Genomic DNA, 16,683 nt, shown 5'->3' with positions numbered 1-16,683 from the left:
GAGATGCATCTCAAATCCCCTCCCTCTGTCCCCTCTTGCTTCCACAACCTAGATATAGCTGCCTGGAGGTTTGGTTCAACCTCACTACTTCTCTCACTCCTGCTAGACACTCCCCAACACCGTTGTTTGTTTATCTCCTGTTCAACTGATCTCAATTCATCTTCTCCAAGGCAGCCAGGCCTAGCTAACGGTGTCACACGATGGTGATGCCATGTAAGTATTATTCTAAGCATATACAACCACAAACACTATCAAAAAGGTGATGCATTGGTGAGACTGCGATAATCTCAGCACGGGTCTAGCACTTTTCTGCGCAGCCTGGTTTGGACCAACCTCCAAGGAAAGCTCTACGGGATTTTTGAGTCACAACCTGCAGGGCTCCTTCACCAGCACTGATGGCCACAGTACTTCTGTAATAAAAAAGATCAGTCTCCTTCCCAAGCATCTTCACCAATTTGTCTTGCTACCATCACCCTTCTCTCTCTCTCTCCTTCTTCCTGCAGCTCCTCCTCCCTACCACGGTGCAGCAGTCCATGCCTGTCCCCTTGTGGACACATGCCTGACATAACCTTGCAAGTTCCTGGGATCCCTTTAGGTTGACCAAAACCTCTCTGCCCCTTTGGCTCCCCACTCAAAAGCAGACGTACACTCCAGCAGCTCCAGAAAGCCACCTAAAGGGAGTACGAGGCACTGCTGTCTGCTGAGGGACAGAAAGTGGCAGAGCAAGGAAGAGAACAGCAGAGCAAGGGTGAAGGGATTGCTCAAGCAGCCCTGTGCAACCAGGCTGTTGCTGGAAGCCTGCCGGATGAAGAACAGGGCTGGCCACAGGCATTTCGCCACAGATTAGTGATCTGTGAGAGAGCAGGGTGAGAAAGAAAAGCAAATTTAATTGAGGACAGAGGCTGAGAACAAAAGATAAATAAGCAAACAAACGAACAAACAAACAGCGAACTACTCCAAAGAAAGGTCTGTTGGTACTGAATTTCTACTTATCCTCTGAGGCACCTGTCAGGTTAACTGTAAGACCCCATATCTATACAGCTGCTTTTAAGTTGCATACTTTTATACTGTCACTGCAGTATGAGGGATACACAGAGGAAATACTTTGAAATATTTGTATCAGTGCTTCTTTCTCATTCACTGTGCCAGCCAGAGTCCAACCAAGAGCAGCCTGGCTACCAGTCCGAGGGCTGCAGACACTGTTGGGACCAGAAGCAGCTTTTCAACCTGCCCAGATTTGCAGTCTTGTTTGCAAGGCTTCCTTCTGTCCCAGCCTCAAGAGCCACTGCAGCACTGTCTTCCTCGGCACAGAAACATGGCCAGGAGGGGAAAGGGCTGAGTCAGCTCTGCTGGCGCGTCGCTGCCTCCATATGAACACCAGACAAGTCTCCCGACATCCAACAGATTCCACCACGTATTTGTTTTGCGGTCGGAGCTGCCAGTGCACAGCTGAAGGCACAGTGTGGCCTCCCCACTGTGCAGGGCTGTGGTTGAGGAGGGAGCTGGGAGCCGGGCCGAGGCACATGTTGCACCCAGACAGACCCCTGGCCAGGACCAGGCTGTCCACAGGGTGACCCCACAGGAGCTGGGGACATGGACTCATCCATGCAGGCAGACCATCATTTCCAAAGGGAAAACAGAGCTCAACTTCTGGAATTAATTCACGCCTCGTTGCTCCATAAAATCACCTCACTGCTTGCACACATCTATGGACCTAATCCTATTCTGGTCCCTGCCTGCATGCTTCGTGGTTGGACTCCACGCTCTCTAGTCCCATCCCCAGAAGTACCAAAGTCCCCCGACAATTGGTTTCTTTAAATTGGGCCGCTTGGAAGAGAGCAGCTTGGTCTCCATTTGCTCACACTGCAACTTTCTTTTCCTTAATTCTCCTACTTACCAAAAGTGTAAGTAATTACAGAGTAATCAAAAGTGTAAGAAAAAACACATCAACAGTTTTATTTATTGTCATTTCAAAAGAAGTGCTCCTCTTTGTTTCTCAGCTCATTAGTTGATTTTAAACTTAACAGAAAAGCATTTTTTTTTTTTTTTTTTTGTCGTTTAGGCGAAGTTAGTTTTTGTAGGTCATTATTCTGACTCAGTTATTCCTGAACAATTATGGATACAGTTTTATAACTCATCCTTCTTTTCTTTCAGACAAGGAAACGCTGCCATACAGGATTCTTGCTTATTTTGACAGAAGAACAAAGTAATCTGAAATCCTCCATTTGAAAATGATTATGTTTGACCATTCTTTCCAATTTCTATTCCAGCTAACACCCAGTTTTTGTATGTTCCACACAATTAACTAATTTTAAATTGTTACTTGGCTTTCTGTGATTCAATAATATCAGAGATCCTTATTCTCTAAATTCACAGTGAATTTCAATTCATTTTGTTCCTTTCCTCTTTTTTTTTTTAATTAAATAGAAATTTATAGTTTTAAAAAGACTGTTATTTCATATGAGTTCAAGAGAACACAGAGTCCATGAATCTTTTTCTCTAGCAACGTCCCTGATTCACCACCAGTTTTGTTGTTGTTTGTTTGTTTGTTTGTTTTAATTGAAAATCTACTATGATTTAGGGTCAGCTCTAGTCCCTCTCACTTGCACCATCATAATGGACAGAATTACTCAGTAACTGAACAACCCTAGGAGAACGTGAATGATGCACACACAATTCACATCACTAAAAGGTGGAAGCAAACAAACAGCTTTATACAGTAATAATAAACTCTAGAGTAACATAAGTTAAAGTAATTTAATGTGATCTGTCTTTAGTCTTCCTAATGCTAATTCAGCAACACATTTTAAGTGCTCGTGCACTTAATTTCTTTGGCTCTACTGCTTTAATTCCATGATATAAATTTTGAAGAATGAATTACTGACAATATGTTATAAAAGCAAAAGTTTAGTTGCATACATTTTAATACTTATAAAATATATAAATATAAATAATAATGTAGCACTCATTTCTACCTGCACTGTGATTTTATTAGTGAAATATTTATGGCATGTAAATTGTTTCACTTCAGTATCTGCAATGGCAACACTTGGTAGTTTAAAAAAAGGCAAAACTCAACAATCTGATTTATTGCCTTCACTGGAGGCATGTCCAGTCAAAATCTCTTTCATGACAAAATCTGCCTCCTCTGAAGTAACTGAGAGAACTTTGCTGGTGGTTTTGCTGGAACGTCACAGCTGGTGCCGCAGCTGTGGTCATGGGGGGACAGGATACAGGAACACAGGGCATGGCAGCAGACTTTAATTTTTTTGCAGGAAATCATCTGACTTAATCGTAAATTATGGCCAAATACGAATACTTATTTATGATTGGCATGCTCAGAGACTATTAAAGTTATGACTATTATCTGGGCTGACTAAAACTAATTTCTTAACACAGTTCATTAAAACTGTACAATGTGGTAAAATATGCTTTGTATAGTACGTATTAATGTATATGAAGAAACCAGGTTTTGTTGCTTACTTACACAACCCTAGCAGAAAAGAAATGCCCAAAGAACCAGCGACACACACACTGAAACTACTACTTTTTTTTTAAGAATTATCAATTTCCTACACACTTTTCCACTCTCTAAATTCCCAACCAACGTATCACACCTAAAAATATTTACATTTCAATTTATTTTACTTTGAAAGTGTAGTGCTTTCCTAAGTTAAAGTCTATGTAAGTTAATATTAGATCTTTCCATTACTCCATTTATTAAACTGTACCAGAAAAAAAAACAATATCTCATCCTAAAGCAAGAAAGAAAATTGATTTTAATTCAAGTAGCCACAGGAGCATAAAAATATATGATTTATTGTGTCTCCTAAAACCACTGATTTTGCAAAAGATTGTATGTTTCCCTATTTTTAAGCCAAGTCACTGCAAAATGATTTTGCAGAAATATAATAATAAAAGCAACCTGGAATATACCATAGCCATATACCAAAATTACCGTATTTTCTTCTAAAAGACTACTTTTTTCTTAAAATAGTGCTCAGTTTTAGTGAGTGGGTTATCATTTGCTGTGATACTGCAGAAGGTCCACAATAGTCATATATAAATAGGTAAGTCATCTTTACTGTTCTACAGATACACATAAAATATATAATGGAAAGAGACAATGAAAAACACAAAATCAATTTTGAGTGTACTATTAAAACAGATTTATTGTTCCAAAGTATTTTAAAAATCATGAAGTTCAACAATCAGAAAGGGCATTAGACAGATTTCATGATTAAAAGGTAATTCTGGGTATCTCACCATTGCTTTTCTGAAATCAAAACTTCAGTAATTCAACTATTCTCTATAGTGGATGAGGATTTTTTAATACCTTATTGACTCAGAACTGCTGCTTATTTGGCCAATGGATTAATTGCCCAAGGAACACCGCAGCTAGAAGAAATACTTTCAAGGCATCGTGACAAGAACTACGTGCAATTTTACTATATATCTATGCCACGCATATGACTGGAGCCTGTGAAAGAGTCTTCACTGAAAAAGTATAATTTGTTTTGACACGAGTCATCTACAGAAAACAATGGAAGAAAAAAATACCTTATTCCAAAACCAATAGCCCTCTGACTGACTTCCAGTCTTAAGCTGAAGTTCCTATGTACATAAATGCACAGATGGGTCCCATTTTGCAAGAGAAACAGAAGCTGGATAATCCCCAGTTCGTTTCATCACTGTTACCCAGAGGTAAAGCACAAGAAACATCACTGAAGCTAACAAGTACTTGCCAGAACTGTGAACTGATCTCAGGTGGCTAATGCCTTCAGTGCCTCTGCACTGAAACTGGAGGAATGTTCATTGTTCACATATTGCCTACCATTTTCATGACTGAAATATTGTGCAGCCCAGGGATTTTATGTTTGTTGTGTCTAGGTTGTTGGCTATATACTATCCATTAGGCTCAGAGTGTCTACTGAAACACTAAAAATTAGTCCAAGTAGGTATCTGTAGAGCAAGGACCAGAAATAAGGACCTATTTTTTATGCGTATCTAGCAGATAGGGAAGAGAAAAAGAAAATTTTACTTAGGTTTCCTCAAAATGTGTGTTTTAGTGAAGAAATGGTATGTTCATCTTGTGCTCTTGCCACGTCTTTGAGACAGACACAGGTGATAAAATGGTGCTGATGACAGTGAATCAACCCCTCAAGGCGTGTAATGATCTCGTAGTCAGGCAGAGCAAGGCTGGCAATATCGAGGCCCAGTATCCGTGAGACTACCTCTCGGAAGTCTGCCAGCTGCAAGAACAAACAGAAAGGAATTACTAATACATTAACTACAAAGCAAAGGAAATGCCTGGAAAAACATAAACATATATGCACACATACAAATATAAGCATTTGTATTAGCAGGGCAAAATACAGGAATTTCTGCCTTTGCTCAGCACAGAGAGCTGAAGAGTATGGAAATGGCCCTTTGAGGCATATTTCAAACAACAAAGCAAGTAAACAGCTGAGGTGCTAACAATCTTCAACAAACACTCACAATTTCAATATTCTTTAATATCCTTCACAGGCACATCTTCCCTGCTGATTAAACAGTAAAAACTACAGAAAAGATGGGAAGAGGAGTTGTACTTGACCTAGTAAAGAACAGAGACAACTGGAAATTTTGGCAGTCACATGCCACAGCATGTACTAAGGCACTGGCCCTGACCTCAAGTCCCTGACCTCTGCCTGCCACAGCTCCTCTTTACTCATCAGCTTCTCCTCAACCACCTTCTTGGACCACCCGGCCTGACCCTCCCCTGTCCCAGCTCCATGCCATTCCCTCAGGTCCTGTCACCAGAGAGCAGAGCTAAGCACCTGACTCTCATGAGGAAGCTGCAGGCCACCATGTGGCCTCCCCTCAGCCTCCTCTTCTCTGTGCTGAACAAACCCAGCAACTTCAGCCACTCCTCACACTTCTTGCCCTCTAGACCCTAAGCAGAGTGGCACAGTTATTTCCCTCAGCCAGCCAGCCACGCTGTGCCTGGTGCATCCCAGGACATGGTTGGTCCTTTTGGCTGCCAGGGCACGCTGCTGGCTCATGTTCAACTTGATGCCAGACAGAACCTCCAGATCCCTTTCTGTGGGGCTGCCTCTCACTCCCCAGTCCGTACATATATCCAGGGTTGAACTTCATACAGCTGGTATTGTCCAGCCCTCCAGTCTATCAAGGTCTCTGAAAGGCCTCTCTATCCTCAAGGGTATCAAGAGCTCCTATTAATTTAGTATCATCTGCCAGACTTTAGACAAGTCTAACACAAAGAACATGAAATAGTGTTAAACCCTAAATGTCAGTTAATTCTATTTTACTCTGATGCAATATTATTTTTTTACTTCACTTGTGTATGCTCTGCCATTCTTTGTGAACACAAGAATGACCATTGTCTTAGCCAGTTGGCATTAGTTCAGTTCTGCATAGTTTTAGTTTTCACAGCATAGAAAATACTGATGCAAAACTACAATGTTACATAAAATTAAATGTGGTTATATCCCTGGAAAGCAGAGGACACCTGAAAAAAAAAATCACCCAAATGCAGTCAACCTAGCCACATCATCAATCCCATCAGATAACAGCAACTTGGGTTTCTAGTAGTTTTCTTAACATATACACTCAGACACACTGCATTTATATTCATGTTAATTATGTGCATGCACGCTGAAAGAAATATTTAGCTCTGCATTCACTACCTTTTACAGAACAAAAGAGAGGTTTGGCCCTGTTTAGCATCCTTGAGATGGAATAACAAGCGAGTCCAAAGCAGGTGAAGAACTACACCAAGATGGGGGTGAGGAAGGTGTTTTCCTTGTTTAATGGTTCCGGAGAAATCCAGAACAAAGTCAAGTGTTAATTAGTAATAGAGTTTAGAATGAATTATCTGGTTTAGCAACAGTAGTTTTATCTCTAGGAGAGATTTTAGCTAAGAAAACTGTTAGGAGGCAGGTGAGTACGTTACATATATTGCTGGTAGTTCTCACATTAGCAAAACGGCATTACCACTCAACAGTACTGCACAAGTAACAGGCACAGGTTGCAGCTTTGCTCCCCATTCAGCAGCGTGGTTCTACCTGTAAGCGTCTGAAACATTGCTGGTGATACTGATTGCTGGTGGGTACTGGTGAATTATAAGATGATGTTTTTCCTTCATTAAGTCTGAAAGTTTGAGAACTAGTACTTTGCTGTGCTTGAGCATTCTGCACTGTGCAGCCCACCTACCTCACCTTTCCCACATTCTTCACATTTGGCTGAAGAACACTTCAAGTGTTTGAAAAGCCTTGGTGTTTTAAACACATTCAGTAATCAGTATATACAAAGCATTCGGTAAAAATTCAACATGTGTGGTTTTAACAAGTACTCAATGTATGACTCCATAGTATAATTTTCTGAATATAATCCAAGCCATTTTCTATGTGCAGGATGCTTAGTTTCCTCAAGAGACATATGAAGAAATTAAATATTCCTGGCAAATTTCCAATGTTCATTATAAAACAAAAAGGGCTAAAGCTTTCCAGAAAGAAAGATCCCCATTTTTTTTTTACTTTGTTAGTAAAACAGTATTTTTCTAGACTCATCTTAGGAAATAGCATTCTTAAATATAATCTAGCACTGTTGCTGAGACCAACATCTAATGTAAAAATCTTAGCTAGAAAGACTGACAGAGTTCTAAGCAATTTGAATTTGAATCTTAAAATGGCACATTCCTGACTTTAATCAAGTATCCCATTGGCTTTTAAAAACAATGCTATCTATAATACTGTTATAAAACTTGATAGGCTGGGGCAATTAAATACATACTTCATAATTTTCTGAAATTAGAATGGAACATACTTACTAGTGTGCCTCTCACTTAAATTTCCTGCACCCTCCCACCCTAACACACATGCTGGTTTCTTATGGATGAGTAGCCACAGAAAATTTTCTCACTTTGAAAAACTTATATGTCACAAATCAATCTAAAATACATGAATTCAAAATTAAGTCTTTTTTTTTTTCTTTTCCAACAGTCTTTGAATTTATGGCCTAGATATGGTAACAGGTAAGCAGGTTTTATAGCTGAGAGATATGGAAAAACACTTTAAAAGGATACTATGATTTTAAAGCATTTTTATTATTCTCCAAAATGTGATGTAAAATGAAGATTTTGCAATGCACAAAGAAAACAATGCATTTATTTTTCAGTCTCCTGCAAGTATAACTTGAAGAAGAGCTTTGACTCTTCCTCACAGCTGCCACACTGGATAACATTTCCTTGCTTTATTTACACAAGGTTTTACCACAGCCAGATGACTGTTCCACCTCCAATACATTATTTCATTCTAAATGACACTAGCACTTGTTGAATACCTGTACACACCTACCTGTCTTTCTCTTCTTGTTAATTCTGCAAGGGTTGTTTTAAGCACCTTCATTTCACTGGAAACTGCTTCTAGCATATTTTTGGCTTTTTCTTTATCCTCAGTAGCTTTAAGCTCCTTTAAATGAAGTTCAGATTTAACAGAATTTAGTTGTTTCTCAACCTTTTCTTTCATTCTTTCCAACTTGCCTTGAGACTTACTAAGTTCTTCTATTGTTCTGTTCTGCTCCAAAGTCTGGATCTGCAATAACCAATTCATAAAGCAACGTTAAATTTGTCACACATTTTCATCTAATATGAAAAAATAATAACGATGGCTAATCAGGACTAAGTACTCTGATCTGTTTTCTTACAGATTCTTGAGAAAACCGCATGGATGTGTGAACTGTGATGTTATCAAAGCAGACTACCCAGTGTCAACTTATTTACCAGAAAAACTGTTGTTTCAAAGACAGCTAATTCTCTATGGGGTTTGCAAGAAGAGGTAACTGGACAGAAAAAAGCCCACAGTGATAGTTCAATCCCTGCTAGCCACTGGGAAAATAATACCCAAAAAAGAGTTGCCAAATGTTTTGGCTGATGAAAATCCTTCAGTCCTTCAGTTGTAATTCATCTGTTTCAGTCCATAAGCCATAAGACACAAAGTTGCTTAAAATAAACCTTCCTCACTTCCAGTGCTGGCAAGCTATCAGCAGCTGCAAATTACTTGTTTCCACCTGAGTTAAAGCAGGTAATTTATTACTGCTGCAAGGTAATAAAACACAGGAACAATGAAAACTTAGCATCTTGCATGTTTTACACACACACACACACACAAAAAAAAATCTTCTTCCACTCCACATACTTATCAGATGAGATTTGCTGTGAGCAATGTATGGAAAAACAGGATTACAATTATACTGAAAGAAAAGAAAGGGATGCATGTATAATAATTTTCTCACACTAAACTGAAGATTTACATGGTGCTTACAGATGCTATTTAACATATCAAGACAAATTTCTAAATACGCAACACACTGTAATTTTATATTTTTCTACACAAATTCGAACTGTACTCCATGTATGTATTTATTGTAAATGAACCATTCCATCCAGATGGAATAGAAAAAGGGGAAGAAGCACAAATCTAATCTTTTACCTCACCTTAAGTTCATTGGTTTCAGACAGCTTGGCTTTGAGATCAGTATTTGTTTCCCTGACCAGATCAAGCTGCTTCTGTAACCTCTCTATCATCTTGTGCAACTTTCTGACAGTGAGATTGGCTTCATCCCTCTCCACAGCTAAGGCTGTCCTTACTTGCTTCTCTTCTTCCAGCTGGGTTATTTTCTGCCGCAGAAGGTTCACATGCAACTCTTTGCTTTCAAGTTTTTCTTTCTGAGTCTTCAACTGGTTTTATGAACACAAGGATATTTAAAAATATATGCAAAAGACAACGGTACTACACAAATTGTTTTTATAAATTTAATCACCCTGTTGCACATTTAACCTGTACTCCTAAACTTCTCTTCAAAACTCTGTAAAGCAGTATATACATTAATTTCATACCTCTTATATTACCAGTTCTTTGTGCTTCTCCATCCTTAAGCCTGCGCATTACCTTTTCAAATGTACTTACACATAAACCACACCTTATTTGAACATAAATACCTGTGCATCAAACATGTGAAATTGTCTCAAACATAAGGCACTTGTCAAATGTTAGACGTAAGAGACATTCATTAGGCAGACCATGGTTCCAATGTGGTAGTTTAAGATATTTATATGTTGAACCAGCTTATTAAGCCTAATGTGCAAGGAGCACAGTCATCACACAAATAAGAAAGCATTCCTCCACTGCTCCTACACAAAGGTCAGCAGCTTAGTTTTGCAACTTTGGTGCTCAGGAGGCTACTTGTTTTCAGCTTTCCTGAGCTGAACTGCCAAGCTGTACTCTGGAACATCTGAGGAGTATTAACATTACCTCAGAGAGGTAGTTGCTTCCAGAAAAAAAAGAACACAGTATGGTTTTAAACCTTAAACAGACCTCATCCTAAGCTCTAAACCATTCTGATAAGCCTAATAACAGAAGATTTCACTCCATCACAACAGAATGACTGAGTGTCTGACTACATTTGCACAGGTAATCAAGGTTCCAAAAGGAGCGCTGTTCTTGTTGAAATGTTGAAATACTTGGTAAAGTACAACTGATGTTCCACTAGCTTCTAGAGGAGCTTGTGTAAGACACTCATCTTCCCAGTAGATCCTTTTAGATTTAAATATCAACATTGGCTGTTTATAGAAGTATATACTTTTAGTTGCTTTAATATGCAATCTGCTTGCACAGCTCTATATGTTTATCTTCTCTTAATGATTCTCTTTTTGTAACAGACATCTTTGATATTTCTAATACATACTCCAGCTGGAGTATGTATCCAGATTGGAGGCAGCTCCAATCTGCTGCCTCTAACAAGCTACCACCCAGATATAGCCATAGCAGCATCTTATCTTGGAAACAAACAGTAACAGCATTCATTTTTGCTTACCTTTCTTCTTAAGCTATATGCCATAGTCTTGTTTTCAATCACTGCATCACCTTCCAGTTTGACCAACTGTTCTACCCGGGCTAGAATCGCATTCACATTCATATCAAATCCAACCTCTGCTGCTACACTATCCAGCTTCATCTTCTCATTAAGTTGCTCCAGAAATATCAGATACTAAGATACGATGTGGGAAAATGTGAAAAAGAATAATAAAATTTCATTAGAAGTCCTGACGTATAATTTAGAAGCAATGCCCCCTCCACTGACAACCAACTATACAGAGCCAACAGACTATCCAACAAGGTACTGGAAGGATACATTTTTCACACACATTCCTGATAAAATTTCAAATTCTCCAGTTGTCTTTTTTCAGCCAAGTTCATAAACTCCTGGACCTACTGTATTTATTTTCTTAGCAAGACTAGATTGTCTTGTGCTCCTCTGCAGCAAGAAAAGTACTAGGTATGTATATCTGCTTCTGACTCCAGTTCCTGCCTGTGGCTCTGCTGCTCTACATGACCACGCACTGTCAGGAAGGAGCAAGAAAGGACAGCTACATCCCATTTAGTGGAAGTGCATGCCCACTGCTCTGAGCCATGACTAACACAGATAAAACCAGTACTGAGGACACCACAGGTGAGATCCCAATGTGGTCTGTGAAAACATAGGAGTGTTAACACAGTCAGACTTTTGCCCTTCTTTGGAGCAGTAAGTTTTAGAGATAACAGTTATTGGTTTACAAATTGCTTTAAAGATTACTTTAATTGCATCTCCACCTGACTTACTGCTGTGAATCCATACATGTACCTAATATTTAATCTTTTGGTTTTTTTTTGTTTTTCTCCCTTGTTTTCTGCTACCTGCTAGCCCTTTAAAAATTGCATTCATTCACTGCTCACAATTAGCTTGTCTTACAAAAACCTAAACTCTCCTTCTCTGTAAGAACCGTATTTGCCTTTGTTCTCCCTTACTTCTATTGCAGGTCATAATCTTTGCAAAGAAATAACAAAGCGGAGAAAAAAAAAAAAAAAAAAAAAAAAAACAGTTCCATAACTGTTGTTTGAGAAATTAAGAAACCACTGACACGTTCTTCACAGAGGAAGCAGGGTGAAAGAACACCTCAATTTTCTGGTTTGCTCCTAAGATATCGGATGCTTCATTCAGAAAAGTTATTGTACCATAGACTAATGCCAAACAGCATCAAACTATTCTTTACGAATTCAATTTGCTAAGCACTGATCTTGGCCTGGTAACATGTTACAATGAACCATGCACTGTCTTAGCTGGCTGGTTTAGCTCTTGTACTATGTCATTTTTCAAACTCTTAGTATGCAAACATGTACTAAGATAAATGCATTTATTCATATAATTAATAAAGTAATCCTGGAAGTTACAATGGTTTACGGATATAAAAGAATCAAGGATTGCAAGATTTTGGGAGACTGCGGACCAGATGATATATTACAGAAAGACGGATAAGCTTTGCAATCAAAGAATCCTTAAAGGAATTCTGACATATGTGAGACTTTTTTTAAATCCTATTTTTTATCCTCACATTAAATGGACTTTGAACTTGAATGCTTATCCACTTCTACCAACTAAAATTGTCAGTTAAAGAAAAGATATTTCTACTTCCCACATGATGCCTTACTTTGCTAATTCACATTATTTGCAGTACTGAGCAATACTCAAGCTGATCAATGTAATACAGTTAGCTGTATCTCTGGCTTTGTTGATTTTTATGAAAAGAAAGCAACACATGCAACTACTTTTTGTTTCTCAAGCTTCAAACCATCTTGCATCATATCTATAGACAGCAATTCCTCTTCCAAGTGTTTCAGTCGATCCTGGAGGGTCTCTGATTGTTTTTCAGTTTTTCTGTTTCTCTCCAGAGCTTCTTGATACAATCTGGTCTGATTTTCCAAACTTTCAGTCAGTTTAGCTATCTGGGTTTCAAGTTGAGATACTATCTAGGAAGCAAGCAAGCCGACAAAACATATACAGTTAGTTGATTGTGGAAATTTTAGAAAGATATGAGACATCTATTACCAAATTATTAAGAAAAGGATAAAATACCTCTCAAAAATACAAAATTTAAAAAACAAAGAGTAAACTCTGTTGCAACCACCCAGAGCAAATGACAGTGATGACATGTTAAGATTCCCAAGAGCGAACAGCAGAAATAACACTTAAGATGAGTCAATCGAATAAAAGGAGATAATATATTTTAAAACAAAACAAATCTAATTTTCGTGGCACAGAAAGGTTTAGATCACAATTAAATAAGAACAATAGTTTGCACTTTATCTACCTACAAAAAAAAATGAGAAATTACTGCTGCTTGTACAGAGGTAGAAAATACTGAACTGCAATAAATTCTAAACTACAGTAAAACTGTGAGAACCCTAACACATTTTATGTTTTTCTGCATCGTATATCATTCGGTAGGAGAAACAGCTTTTCACTAGCTTGTGCCGAGAGATGTGTTGCAGTCTGTGAACACAGAATTCCTCCATCAGGCTGCAGATAGCCCAGCTGCACGGGGTCCTGAAGGCTTCCAGAAACCATAACCACATGAGAGATCACACCATAGAAGGTGAAACCACAAAATAATCAAGCTGTTACTTTATCTTCAAAGGCATCCAAAAGTGACCTTCACCCCTGACTTAGGAACAATCACCATTTTAGGGATTTCCTGAAATGGCGTTGCACCCTTATTACCCGTGCCTGTACCCAATGACTGACGAAGGCTCTATTTTTGGTCCTGTAGTTCTCACCTCTATAACCTCCTGTGCCAATCCCTTGTACAGCTTAATCTTTTTTTGTATTAAAAACAAAACAAAACTTTTTTTTTTTTTTTTTTTAATGTGGCTACCAAATAATTTCAAAAGGGTGCTTTTTATTTATTGTGTTACAAGAAATTCTGAACGCTCAGAGGCAGCTCTTACCTTGAGCTGGGTTAATCTCCACTGGAACTAAATAATCCTTTGTAAAATATCTGAATTTTAATTTTTCTCCTGTGCAAAGCCTGACAAGAGCACGTGGTAGCAGCTGGCCCAGCACCAGACCAAAAAGAGGGCTGTGCCTATGCAGTCACTAGGCCATTTCCCTCAATAACCCAGCGGTCACCAAGACAGTCGTACGCTGACTCCAGCTGAGTGCAAAAAACAGCATGCAGGATGCAGCTACAAGGTCCTTCATATCATAATGGTGATCATTTGTTCTCTTTTCCAACATAACTAGACATTCTCGTCATCTTCGTATTATCTTGATGGTCAAAAAGCTGCACTGTTCTGGTTTGATAAGATGATATCTTAAACTATGACACTTAAACACTGATTTATATGCACAGACGGGCATATAAGTTCAGACAATCTATAATCAGATCAGTTGTTCCTACTTCAGGTCAGATGGGTAAGTAGTCAAGGGAAAAAGCTTCAGCTATATAAATTTTTCTACAACAAATCTGCAAAGGATCTGAACCCACAGACCTCACAGCAGGGCTGGGCTCTGTGTCAACTGGTAACCATTTCTTGCCTTGGACTCCAGCTCCCTATGAACCCTTCTGGTATGTCATAAATAATAAATAACAAAAACACCTAAGAGCTTTCCAAACATACTCAGACGATGTACATCTTATAACTGATGAAATGATCATCAGGACAGTGATTCAAAGCAGCATCTTAATCCTGCAGTAGAATACCTATCACTGGACATTGCTATATTTTGTATCTTTTATAATTGTGGAGCCTAGAACTGCATGCAATATTGAAGGTGAGGCTGCACCAATGCTAAATATAGAATCACCTCTTCTGGCTATGCTGTCTTTAATGTACTCCAAAATGCAGTTTGCCCTCCTGGCTGCCAGAGCACGTTCCTGGCTCACATGGGGCCTGCTGGCAACCAGGACACCTGGGTCCCTTTCTGCTGAGCTGCTTTCCAGCCCCTCATCTCCCAGTCTGTACCTGTGTCCAGCATTATTTCATCCCAGGTGCAGCACTCAGAATTTTCCTTTGTTGAACTCCATGCCGTTGCTGATGGCCCCATGCTCCAATCTAAGTAGATCCCTCTGTAAGACCTCTCATCCCTCCAGGGGGTCAACAGCACCTCCCCATTTAGTGAACTTACTGAGGATGCACTCCACTCCTGCATCAGATCACTGATAGAAATGTTGAACAGGACTGGCCCTAGAACAGCCCTGGGGAACACTGCTGGTGACTGGCCTGCCAGTTGAACCCCCTTCACTACGACCCTTTGAGCTCTACCATTGAGCCAGTTCAGCACCCATCATAGTGTGAACCTGTTTATCTCACAGTTGGACAATTCGTCCAGAAGTTTGCTGTGGGGTATCAAAGGCCTTACTGAAATCCAGAGAGATTACGTCTACTGTTTTCTCTTCATCCATGAAACAGGTGGCCTTATCATTGAAGAAAATCAAATTACTAAGGCAAGACCTTCTCTTCAGGAACCTGTGTTGACTATGTCTGATACTATTATTTTTTTTAAATGACTTTCACAAAACCCCAGGATAATCTTCTCCATAATTTTTCCAGGGACTGAGGTTAGACCAACAAATTTCCTGGGTCTTCTCTCATGCCCTTTTTTAGGAGGGTATAACATTGACTAGCTTTTACTTCAAGTTAGACAGTTTACTGAAAGATATATGAGAAACTCTATCTGAAAAAAAAAAAAAAAATCCTTTGCTTAACTGACTGATGGCAAAGCATGCATACCCTAACACAAGAAAGTTATACCCAAGTCCTGCAAAGGAATTCACCCAGAGATGCAATGGGAATCTGATCAAGAAGGTCAAGACCAAAACATATTCATTATAAGTGAAGCCTTAAAAATATTTAATTCTGATGTGCAGAAAGAAAAGCAAGTCACTGTAAAACAGCTTTTTTGATGGCACAATCTATGTTCTACTAGAAATGGATTCATACGTGCAGAACATTGACATTTTAGCTCAGTTATTTCAAAGCCCCTAATCTTCAAACAGAAACTCTTCTGATAATAGATGTCAGCACTGCTTTAATAACATAATTCACCTTGCACATAAATTTTTCCAAGCCTTTGAGTCATAGCAGTAAGACATTAACGCTTCATCACTTAACATACCTAGTAAATACAATGATCCACAAAACTTTGTTACTCAATTACAGTGACTAAATTCACCAAGTACTAAACTTCAAAGCTAACATTTATGGTTCAGGAATTTCTGGAGCCACAAATTGTTTGAGAAGGCACTAGCATTCTGGGGGAGTATTTCTATAAGTACAGCAGGCAATTGCTGTATTTGCTAGCAGAGGCAGAATTCTACATTAGGCATACCCAAAATAGCTCCTCTACTATGTAAAAATATACAGACAAAAGAAGGCAACTGTAAGACCAGCATCGTATTTCCAAAACACAGACTTAGTTGGTGGCAGATTAGAGTCAATACCTGCTCCGTCTCAGTAATAAAGCACATATATTTAATTGTGATAGCAATAACATTGAAAAACCTCCTCAGACAACCAACAAATTGAGTTATTTTTTCATTGCAAGAGTCCACAGGCCTTTCTGGAGGATAAAGAGGTTAAAGCATAGCACTAAAATAAATTAATTCTCACACTGCTATGGAAAACTATTTGTTTTTCTGAGCATCCATTTCTTTACCTTTAAAATAAGAATAAACACAGCTGTTTAGAAAAATAATAGCTAATTATTTGCATATTTTACAGTAGTTCTCTGTTGCAGAACATCTCTAAACAATGCTGTCACTTGGAGATCTAGTCATATGCCTCTCTAGCAGCTAGAAAAAGCCTA

General features: G+C 38.8%; 1 protein-coding gene across 10 annotated transcripts in view; it reads right to left on the bottom strand.

Moving 5' to 3' along the window:
- Window positions 1-4,145: 4,145 nt before the first annotated feature.
- The window catches only part of CCDC170 (coiled-coil domain containing 170), a 49,008-nt gene continuing 36,470 nt past the window's right edge, over window positions 4,146-16,683 (bottom strand). For all 10 annotated transcript variants that reach the window (XM_035322972.1, XM_035322963.1, XM_035322970.1 and 7 more), the window contains 5 exons: window positions 12,645-12,845; window positions 10,876-11,049; window positions 9,497-9,739; window positions 8,358-8,594; window positions 4,146-5,252 (listed from right to left, as the gene is read on the bottom strand). In XM_035322972.1, the coding sequence (XP_035178863.1) occupies window positions 5,052-5,252; window positions 8,358-8,594; window positions 9,497-9,739; window positions 10,876-11,049; window positions 12,645-12,845 (1,056 nt within the window). In that variant the 3' untranslated portion in view covers window positions 4,146-5,051. The remainder of the gene's footprint in view (window positions 5,253-8,357; window positions 8,595-9,496; window positions 9,740-10,875; window positions 11,050-12,644; window positions 12,846-16,683) is intronic.

The sequence above is a fragment of the Oxyura jamaicensis genome, chromosome 3 (assembly GCF_011077185.1).
Source record: "Oxyura jamaicensis isolate SHBP4307 breed ruddy duck chromosome 3, BPBGC_Ojam_1.0, whole genome shotgun sequence".
Taxonomy (NCBI): Eukaryota; Metazoa; Chordata; class Aves; order Anseriformes; family Anatidae; genus Oxyura; species Oxyura jamaicensis.
This window is presented reverse-complemented; position numbering and strand designations above follow the sequence as displayed.